The 11,830-nt window shown below is 42.8% G+C and overlaps 1 protein-coding gene across 1 annotated transcript in view; it reads left to right on the forward strand.

Moving 5' to 3' along the window:
• The first annotated feature begins 2,587 nt into the window (after nucleotides 1-2,587).
• The window catches only part of LOC121865645 (early nodulin-75-like), a 25,426-nt gene continuing 16,183 nt past the window's right edge, over nucleotides 2,588-11,830 (forward strand). Inside the window, exon 1 of the mRNA XM_042365173.1 lies at nucleotides 2,588-2,618. Coding sequence (XP_042221107.1) covers nucleotides 2,588-2,618 — 31 coding nt within the window. The remainder of the gene's footprint in view (nucleotides 2,619-11,830) is intronic.

The raw sequence follows: 11,830 nt of genomic DNA on the forward strand, positions 1-11,830 counted from the left end.
CGTTGTGTTGTGTTACGTTGTGTTGTGTTACGTTGTGTTGTGTTGTGTTGTGTTGTGTTACGTTGTGCTGTGTTACGTTGTGTTGTGTTACGTTGTGTTGTGTTACGTTGCGTTGCGTTGTGTTGTGTTGTGTTGCGTTGTGTTACGTTGTGTTGTGTTACGTTGCGTTGCGTTGTGTTGTGTTACGTTGTGTTGTGTTACGTTGTGTTGTGTTACGTTGCGTTGTGTTGTGTTACGTTGTGTTACGTTGTGTTGTGTTACGTTGTGTTACGTTGCGTTGCGTTGTGTTGTGTTGTGTTGTGTGGTGTTGTGTTATTTAGGTCATAATCTTACAATGTTTTATTTTCTTGTTCGTTCATAAGAACTCTAATATTTCGTGATGAGAAAATGTGTTGAATTTAGAAGTGAAATCTATGACGAAATCTCAAGAAATTATTATTATTATTATTTTTTCTCTTTTGGTGGAAATTTTGTTGACAAATACAAAAAAATGGACGTTAAATTACAGTTCTTTATGTAGTCCATGCTGGAGGAGAACCTAACCTAACCTATCCTAACCTAACCTATCCTAACCTATCCTAACCTAACCTAATCTAATCTAACCTAACCAACCTGTCATAAATGTTGAAGCTCAGTGATACATTATTATCCTCAGATTAAAATCATACCATTCCGATTTATTTATTTTAATAAATATACAGATTTACACAAGCCAATCAATCCGATATTTTAAAACCGATTGTAAATAATACCCCCGATTCCATCATTCATTAGTCCTTGAATTTATGATCTCAGGTTTTAAGTCAGATTTCTTTTTTAGGTTCGTGAGTTTAATATACGTCAGATTTTTATCATTCTAGATTTTTTATTTCCTCAGGGAGTATTATTGCACAGATTTCTTTCATTTCTCTTGGCATTAAGGTATGATAGGGTATTATATTATGGGAATTATAATGCTGTTGTCTTGTTAACAGTGAAAATGTTATATGAGCACTGTCATATACTCGGTCAACGGAGCAATTAGCTGAGGTCACTGTTAACTATTAAGTAATATAACTGAGGTCACTGTTAACTATTGAGTAATATAACTGAGGTCACTGTTAACTATTGAGTAAGATAACTGAGGTCACTGTTAACTATTGAGTAAGATTACTGAGGTCACTGTTAATTTTATTGAATGGTTATTGTCACTGTTGTTAATTTATTCTCTTTAAATTTCTCTCTCTCTCTCTCTCTCTCTCTCTCTCTCTCATTTACAAACAATAAAGATTAAATTAAGTTTCTTCACAACTACACTCGTAAATCATCCCTTATTTACACGATTTATAATTACTGTATCTTTTTTATCAATTTACACACTTTTACACTTAATTTACACCCTTTTACAACTTAATTGACACCCTTTTACAACTTAATTTACACCCTTTTCTAACTTTACACACTTTTACAACTTAATTTACACCCTTTTACACCTTAATTTACACACTTTTACACCTTAATTTACACACTTTTACACCATCCTGTCATAGTGTCTTTCTCTTTTACAATTATTTACAAAAAAACACACGATTAAATAGACTTTTCTTCATACATTAAACTCGTAAATAATCTCCCTTTGTTTACAGAATATATCATTATTTTTTTTTTACCAGTGTGATTTACATAGAGGACGGAAAGGTGTGTTTATCTGTCATTAGGAAGGGCGTTAGTGTTTGTGGGAGACATCCGGAGAAAACAGTAACAAAGAGAGAGAGAGAGAGAGAGAGAGAGAGAGAGAGACGTGGTTCTTATCCTATCATCATAAGCCCACACTGACGGCCCTCTGTCACGACACTACCCTACACCCTCCCCTCCCTCCCTACCCTCTCTCTGGGGGTGTATCTGGGGTGTGGTGTCTCTTTGGGGGGGGGGTGTATTTGGGAACAAGGGATAGATATCTCTGGGGTGTATTTGAGGGTAAGGGAGGGTTTCAGTGGTATATCTGGGGGAGTCTCTTTGTTAATAATATAAATCTCAGGGGGATGTTTCATTTATATTTTGGGGGAGGGGCATCTCTCTCTCTCTCTCTCTCTCTCTCTCTCTCTCTCTCTCTCTCTGGGGGTGAATTTGCAATATTCTCCAATGGATTTCTTTAAGAATATCATTAATTGTGTCTCAGGGGAAGTAACTATATCTCCGGGATCCGGGGTAAGGAGGTAGGATGTGGACATGGATGGACATGGGTTGAAAGGACATGGGCATGGCTGAAGGATCCAGCTTAGTTAAATGGACACGTAATGGGCTCGGACACGTAATGGGCTCGGACACGTAATGGGCTCGGACACGTAATGGGCTCGGACACAGTCGAGAGGACATTAGAAACGGCTAGAAGAAATCGGACACGGTTGGTAGGACACGGATATGGAGGGCGAGCATGGACATAGTTGGAAAGGGGCATGGAAACGTAGGTAAGACATGGGGACACAGGTAGGACATGGGGACACAGGTAAGACATGGAGACACAGGTAAGACATGGAGACACAGGTAAGACATGGGGACACAGGTAAGACATGGGGACACAGGTAAGACATGGGGACACAGGTAAGACATGGGGACACAGGTAAGATATGGAGACACAGGTAAGACATGGAGACACAGGTAAGACATGGGGACACAGGTAAGACAGGGGACACAGGTAAGACATGGAGACACAGGTAAGGCATGGAGACACAGGTAAGACATGGGGACAGGTAAGACATGGAGACACAGGTAAGACATGGGGACACAGGTAAGACATGGGGACACAGGTAAGACATGGGGGACACAGGTAAGACATGGAGACACACAGGTAAGACATGTAGACACAGGTAAGACATGGGGACACAGGTAAGACATGGAGACACAGGTAAGACATGGAGACACAGGTAAGACATGGGGACACAGGTAAGACATGGAGACACAGGTAAGACATGGGGACACAGGTAAGACATGGAGACACAGGTAAGACATGGGGACACAGGTAAGACATGGGGACACAGGTAAGACATGGAGACACAGGTAAGACATGGAGACACAGGTAAGACATGGATACAGTTGCTTTTCCAAGGACATAGAGACAAGACACGTACAGTACACGGATCGAATGGATAAGGACACGATTGGATGGAAATGGATATGGTTTTGGATTTGAATTCGCATCTAACCTATCCTAACCTAACCTAACCTAACCTAACCTAACCTATCCTATCCTAATCTAACCTATCCTAACCTAATCTAACCTAACCTAACCTAACCTATCCTAACCTAACCTAACCTATCCTAATCTACCATTAAGGTACTATTTTCCAGGAAGTTACAAAGACTTAAAATACAAAGCATTATTCACAGAGGTTAATTAATTCAATGTTCTTTTCAGTAAATAATTATCAGAATCTACATAAATGGAGAGAGAGAGAGAGAGAGAGAGAGAGAGAGAGAGAGAGAGAGAGTCTATAATAACAGTTTCCAATATTCCTTCTACACTATTTACACGCGGGATAGTCACCAATCACACACAAAAGCCTAACTACTGTACCTAGGAGGGTAATTGGTCCATATACCACGGTAAATGGGACGGACCTATTACACACCTGTTGGTTATTAGAGTATCGATAACCAAGTGATTGTCTGTCTGACCTCCTAAGAGAGATTCAGGTGACGTGGAGGTGGTCGATTGAGAGAGCCACAAGTGACCTCCTCGCCTCCATAAAAGACCCTGTTATTCTCTCTAATTACCTCATTTGGACGTGGTTTTCAGACTCGTGGATGATGGTTGGGTGTCTAGTGGATGATAGATCAATAGAGGGTGTGGATTTGGTGGATGTGTGAAGGGTAGGATGAGAGGTGGATTGCGATAGCGAGGTTGGTGGTGGTAGAGGCAGAGTAATGATGACAGAGTGGGGGTTACTTTAAATTATTTGCACCGTTAAAAGTGACACCGAAATGGATTAATGGAATGGTAGTCTTGCTTGCATGGATAAGAAAATTGCTGGGTAATTTTATCCTCGGAAGAACTTTATTTTATGACACGAAATGGTAATGTTATTTTTTTTTTAGAGGGGGGAGGGGGGTGAGGGAGGTGGGGAGATGGGGAGGTGGGGAGAGGGAGGTGGGGTGAGGAGCGTTGGGGTTAGCGGGTGGTGGAGAAGCCTAGAGCTAAACGTCATCTCTTAACTGCTCGAAAATTACCCTCGACCTGTCCTCTGTCGTTATGTACAGTTTAAACTTCTCTCTGGTCTGTACACGCGGCTAAAATGTTAATAAATGTCTCCGAGTAGAGTGAACTAGATTTCTCAGTAGACAGTGTTGCCAAGGCCAGGGTAGGAAGGAACGGGGAGGACCAGGACTTTGTGACATCTCTGATCTTAGACGTCTAGCTGTTTCCTCTAATTTGTATTGGTGTTAAGGACTTCATTGACTTATTATTTACTGTTCGTTGATTGGCATAAATTGATATTTAATGTCAGATATAAGATTTAAAGCAGTTGTAAAAAAGTGGCGTAGGTGTGGTAGGTGGTGTAGGGCTGGGTGGTGCGCCGCAGACCCTCCTGACAAAGGTATACGCGGGAACACCGACCTGCCGGATCACTCACACACTAAATTTCAATAACACGAAGGGCAATTTATGCAGACGACTCACGAAGAGCATTTAACAAAGACAATCGAAGGTAAAAAGAGCGCCATAAACAGAAGGATATGACATATGTGGAACATTAGGATTCCTGATGGCATGCAAGTGCAATGCTGTCTGAAGCGGGCTGTGCGGTGCGTGGGAGCCAATGACGGAGCGCGCGGCGGGCGTCGGCTCCGTCACCTGCCAATCATCTTGCACGTCCGCGTACGTCTCCTCCAATGGAAGCGCTCCATGTCGGAGAAACCTCATCCATCATCCAATGACGTGTCGCCCCGCACATGATGAGCGCCCGGGGCTCCGTCATCCTGCCACCCCCGCCGGGCCCAACCACTGCCGCCCGCTGCCTGACCCTCCGACCTGCCCGCTCCTCTGCCCCGGTCTGCTGCTGCCTTCCACACCGTTTTACTGATCATTTCCGAATATGCTACTAACTCTCAACTGGCGGGTCATAACCTGTCATTAACCAGCCATTAACGGAGGCTTCCAAATTTCTGGGGAGTCTTAATCGAGCCCGTCGGTGGTCTGGTAATGAGGGCGGGGAGCTGATATAGTCCAGCAGACGCCTACCTGACGACCGTGTGTACGTCTCAGGTTATGTCCTCTCTTGAACGTACGATTCACTTTAAAGGTAACATTTCTCAAGGAGTAAGAACTGTCTTGAATACCTGTCAGATCTAACTGGTAACACAAGTCAGTTCCTGAAAGCCTGCCACTAGGGATGAGTAGGTACTGTATAAACCAACTAAACCTAACTTAACATTAAAAAAAATAAAAGAATTTGAATTAGATTGATTTTGTTCACTCTAGTATTTTTTTCGGGGATTTTGTCCAATGGCTGATTTTTTTGTGGATTTTTTTTCAAGTAAGGTTTTAGCCGGTCACCTATACCACCTCATCCGGACACTGACAATGTTGAAAATCCGAACAATTGACATTTACCGTAGATCCGGATATTACTATAGAGGATGTGACCGAGAAAGAGTGTGGCCAGAGAGACACCTGCCATGCTCCACACTCACCTGTAGCCTGACGCTAATGAACCTGTCGGTGCTTGTGCTCAGGTAAATGAGTTTGAGCCCAAGCCTTCAATTTAAGTCATTTTTTGGGCATTTTTAGTTTACGTATGATTTGTAAAGGGTAGAGGGAGGGAGGAAGAAGGAGGATGGGGGATGGGGAAGGAGAGAGAAGAAGGGAGGGAGGGAGAAGGGAGGAGAAGAAGAAGAAGAAGGAGGAGGAGGAGGAGAAGAAGAGAGTGAGGAGATAGGAGGAGGAGGAAGAGGTAAGAGGGAAGGAGGGAGAAGAAGAAAGAGGAGGAGGAGAAGAAGAAGAAGTAGAAGAAGAAGAAGGGGGAGGAGGTAGGAGGAGGAGAGGAAGAAGAGGAGGAGGGGAAGAAAAAGAAGAAGAAGAAAAAGGAGGTAGGAGGAGAAAAAGAAGAAGAAGGTAGGAGAAGAAGAAGAAGGTAGGAGGAGGAAGAGGCAGGAGGAGGAGGAGGAGGAGGTCATCAGCGTCAACTTGTTTTAATCAAACATCTTGACTTGACGGAATTAATTATGTGTGGAGAGAGAGAGAACAGGTGAGGCGGGGGACACGTCCTACCCTAGATTAATTAGCTCACCTTTCTCACCTTACCGTACCTACCTGACGAAGGGTCCTTACCTTAGTCTACCTACCTACCTGCCCTCCTCTTCTCCCCCCCCCACCTCCCTTCCTCTCCCAACCTATATCTCCCTTCCTCTCCTTCCCTTAACCCACCTGGAGGAGGCTGGGCTGGGGGTGGGGAGGTGATGTTTGACTGGTGATTGGTCAAGTTGTGAAGACGAGTGTTTATATAAATGTATTGCACAATGTATACATATATAAACTGTGTCGGTATAGAGAGAGAGAGAGAGAGAGAGAGAGAGAAAGAGAGAGAGAGAGAGAGAGAGAGAGAGAGAGAGAGAGAGAGAGAAATGTTAGCTAAAATAAACAACAGAAATAATAAACGCAATAATGACATGAAAGGATAATGATAGGGATAATCCTGGATAAGATCGAGTGTAGGAGAGGCCAAGGGGAAGGCAGAGGCTGGGGGAGGGAGGGGAGGTGAAGGAATAGATGAATGAAGGTCTTTAAGGTGACACAATATTTAAAGAGCACATCAGTAAACAGCCCAAATGACTTTTTTTTCAGTAGGTGGGCCATGGTCGCCAACCCTCAGCAAATCCCAGAAAAAAATCACAACCGCTCATATATTATTTTTTATTTTTTTTTAAGTTTCTTGGCTAATCCTATCGTTCATGACCTTTAACTACCACGTGATCTTGAAAAGTAGGTCAAATGCGTAGAGGGGAAAGCTTGATTATTTGAGGTCATGATATGAACACGAGGCAGTAAGGTCAAGAGCCTTCATTAGAGGATGGATAGACGGATAGATAAACGGACGGGTGGATAGATAGACGGACTGGCGGACGGAGAGGGGACAAACGGATGGATGAACAAACAGGTGGACAGACACGCAGGCAAAAACATTACCTGGGCAGTTCTTTATTTCCCAAAGTTGTCACGAATACAAACAAAACTTTTGCTCTAATTAACTCACCTGGGTGTTGACAGGTGTTATTTTACCTGACCGAATTCATGAAATTAATTAAAAGAGAAAAACAAAATTGACAGTGGTAATATAGAGACTACGGGAGTGTTTCAGCCTTTATCGCAGAAAAGGGAGAGGGAGGAGAGGGAGGGAGAAGGGATGAGAGGGAGGAATGATGAGAAGGAGGGAGGGAACGAGAGAGAGGGAGAATGAGAGGGAAGGAGGGAGAAAATGAGACGTAGGGATGATGAGAGAGAGAGAGGAAGGACAGTGAGAGGGAGGGGTGATGAGAGGGAGGGAGGGTGAGAGGGAAGGTGAGATGAAAGGACGGAGGGGGAGAGAATGAGAGGGAGGGAGAGAATGAGACGTAGGGATAAAGAGACGGAGGAGGGATAATGAAGGGGAGGGATAATGAGAGGGAGGGATAATGAGAGGGAGAGACAGAGAGAGAGAGGAAAGGAAGGAGGTGAAGAAAAGAAGGAAGATGAAGTAACGTAAACAGACTCTTCTCTATATAAATTATTCTCTGTATTTATATTAAATAAAAATTCCAAATACTCGGGAACTTAAGATTTTTCTCACCTTGAAAATGTAATATAACTTAGTAAAACAACATGAGAATGAGTGTATTATAACCTAACCTAACCTAACCTAATCAATCTTTATCTAATTCTTTCGTTCCATTCTCTTCATATCCCTCATTTTTTCCTTCCTTCCTTCCTTCTCTTCCTCTCTCTCTTCCCTACATAGTTCCTACTCACTCCTTCCTTCCTTCCTTCTTTCCTTCCTTCCTTCCTTTCTTCCTTCTTTATCCCTCTATTCTCTCTCTCTTTCGTTCCAACTACTTCCTGCTTCTTTCCCTCCCATCCCACTTACCTATCCCTGCCTTTCCTTCATTCCTCCTATCACACCTACCCATCCCCTCCTCCTACCCACCCTCCCTCCCTCCCTCTCCTTCCTCTTCTCCCCCCCTGCCGCCCCTAGCGTCAGCCAGCAGTTCTCAACACCACCTTATACTTGGTATGTAAATTCTCAACAAAGTAGCAAGAGTAGTTACATTGCCGCCTATCACCGCATTACGAGTGTTACCTCAGTCAAACAAAAGGTGCTCGTAAAAGCCAATGGTTTAATTCCTGTTGGTTGAGGGGAGGGGAGGGGGGAGGGGGGGTGGGGTTGAGAGGGGTGGGGGGAAGGAAGAGAGGGGTGGGAGGGAGGAGAGGAAGAAAGGGTAAGGAAAGGGAAGAGGTTAGTATATAGAAAAGGGGAGGAAGGTATAAAGGGTGTTTTAAGAAGAGGTGGGGTGGTAAAGTGTAGAAATGAAAAGTATACGGAAGGATGGGTGTGAGAGGAAAGGGGTGGAAAAGGGTGTGTGTCTGGGTGGTGAGGTGGGGGGAGGATAAGGGAGGTGGGATGGGGAGGAGATGTAATGAGGGGTTAGGTGTGTAAGGAGGGGGGGGTGGAAGAGGTAAGGATGAGTAGGAAGGAAGAGGAGAAGTGGGAGAGAAGGGGATGAGGAGGTAAAAAGAGAAGAAAGAAAGTTAAGAAAGGTACATAGATTGTTGCATCTCTCTCTCTCCCTCTCTCTCTCTCTCTCTCTCTCCCTGTTCCTTCTCTCCCTTCCACTCCGCAGCCGTATTCACCTTTTCTGACTCCTTCCCTCCTTTCCTCAACTATACTTCCTCTCTCCGTTCCTCACCCCTTCCCTCCTTCTCTTTTCTTAATTATACTCCCTCTCTCTCCCTTCCTCTTCCCTCCCTTCCCCCAGCCGTACTCTCCTCCCTGCGCAGAGAGTAGAGCTTCGCCTTCACCCTCGCCGGCCGGACTACACGCCGCTCTGTCGTGCGCCGATGCTGTAAATATTCGTTTGAGCATTTAATGGAGCGCCGACAGGCCGATTAGCAGACAATTCAATTGCTAATCATCCTAAGTTGTGTTTCCGCTGCATAATTGTCAATTTAAAAGGAGTTAGTATAACATCAGATATGCAAATACCTCGTTATATCCCTGAAATTAGACCACCGGTTAAATATCACTTTAAAAATCCCGCGGCAACATTACTGACACAGGTTAAAACGTCTCTGTATGCAAATGATTCGGCGAAGGCAATAACATATCACCTATTCTGGTAACACTTTATCGTCAAATTGTTTCTGGTATCATTGTTGAATTATGTTTGTGTTTGGTAGCAATTCTTCGCGTCGTATAAATTCACTCCGCGTTCCGTCTGTAATCTGTGGAGTGTTGAACGAGAGTATATAGAGTTTTATTGAGGAGTTAGCACAGGTAGTTTTGCTAATTGATATGTTCCACTGTTAAAGGTATTTGGAGGCTGACAGTCTGCCTCCTTGTAGAATTGGAAGTATTTACTGAGAGATATCTACAGTCTCAAAGGATATTTCCCATAATTTTAATATTTCTCATCTTTACACCCATTAAATATCCAATAGTTAAGGATATTCATTTATAAATATTTGTGTATATAGTCCCGTATGTTTATATGAGGTTGTATGATTTGTATGTGTTTTAATCTCTTCATATACACAAGTATAAATGTATACAGTTCCCGTACTATTTTTTTTTACCCTGTACCTGAGTGCGGTAACAAGATAAACATCAAACTCCTGACTCAAACGCAACAGGTGTAGGAAGAATCAGTTACAGGATAAAGAGATACTTTACAGGAAGTATATAATACAGGTACACGTTACAGGTACACATAAACGTACAGGTATACTTACAGTAGGTACAGGAAGCAGCTACAGGTACCGTTACAGGTACACATAAACGTACAGATATACTTACAGGTGTAAGAAAGTTACAGCTACAGGTACACGTTACAGGTACACATAAACGTACAGGTATACTTACGTGTAGGTACAGGTAAAGTTACAGGTACATATAAATGTAGGTATACTTTTACAGTGGAAAGGTAAAGGTACAGCTACAGGTAACGTTACAGGTACACATAAACGTACAGGATATTTACAGGTAGGTACAGGTAAAGTTACAGCTACAGGTACACGTTACAGGTACACATAAACGCACAGTATACTTACAGTAGGTACAGGTAAAGTTGCTACAGGTACACGTTACAGTACACATAAACGTAAGGTATATTACAGGTGTAGGTACATAGTTATACAGGTACACGTTACAGGTACACATAAACGTACAGGTATATGTGTAGGTACAGGTAGTTATATACACAGGCAATACAAACGTACAGGTATACTTACAGGTGTAGGTACAGGTAAAGTTACAGCTACAGGTACACGTTATGGGGCATAAATAAATGTACAGGTACTTCAGGTAGTAGGTGTAAAAGCTGCAGTTACAGGTACGTTACAGTAAGTTACATAAACGTAATAGGTACAGTAGTATGAAGTTTACATACAGGTACACGTTATAGGTACACATAAACGTACAGGTAACGGTGTAGGTACAGAAAGTAGTTACAGCTACAGGTACACGTTACAGGTAACATAAACGTACAGGTATACTTACGTGTAGGTACAGGTAGTTACAGCTACAGGTACACGTTACAGGTACACATAAACGTACAGGTATGACAGGTAAAGTGTTTATACACGTTAAGGTATACATAAACGTACAGGTATACTTACGTGTAGGCAGGTAAAGCAGTTGTATGTAAACGTTACATAATATAAATGCGTTACAGGTAGGTAAAGGTTAAGTCACAGGTGTTATAGGTAACATAAACGTACATATGCTACTGCGGTGTAGGTAGTACAGGTAAAGTTGTACACGTTATAGGTACACATAAACGTACAGGTATACTTACAGGTGTAGGTAAAAGTTACAGCTACAGGTACACGAGTACACATAAACGTACAGGTATACTTACAGGGTGGTACAAGTGAGGTTACAGCTACAGGTACACGTTACAGGTACACATAAACGTGCAGGTATACTTAGGTGTAGGTACAGGTGAAGTTACAGCTACAGGTACATGTTACAGGTACACATAAACGTACAGGTATACTTACAGGTGTAGGTACAGGTAAAGTTACAGCTACAGGTACACGTTATAGGTACACATAAACGTACAGGTATACTTACAGGTGTAGGTACAGGTAAAGTTACAGCTACAGGTACACGTTACAGGTACACATAAACGTACAGGTATACTTACAGGTGTAGGTACAGGTAAAGTTACAGCTACAGGTACACGTTACAGGTACACATAAACGTACAGGTATACTTACAGGTGTAGGTACAGGTGAAGTTACAGCTACAGGTACACGTTACAGGTACACATAAACGTACAGGTATACTTACAGGTGTAGGTACATACATCACTATAGCTACAGCCACACCTACGGGTAGAGAGAGATACAGGTATACATAATACAGGTACACATACAGACACAGATACACATCAATATATACATGTACTGAAACAAGCAAACGTTTTTATGCCTTGGATGTATAAGGAGAAAAGGCATTGTACTCGACCGCCTTCGTTTCCTTAACTGTAAAGTCAGTAACATACACATGTGAGCGGACTACGTGTGGGTGATGACTTGAAATACTTTGTAACTTCAATTGACTGTAACTTAACTAGAATAACTTACAGCAAAGAAGAAAAT

Source organism: Homarus americanus, unplaced genomic scaffold, assembly GCF_018991925.1.
Source record: "Homarus americanus isolate GMGI-L3 unplaced genomic scaffold, GMGI_Hamer_2.0 scaffold44651, whole genome shotgun sequence".
NCBI classification, from domain to species: domain Eukaryota; kingdom Metazoa; phylum Arthropoda; class Malacostraca; order Decapoda; family Nephropidae; genus Homarus; species Homarus americanus.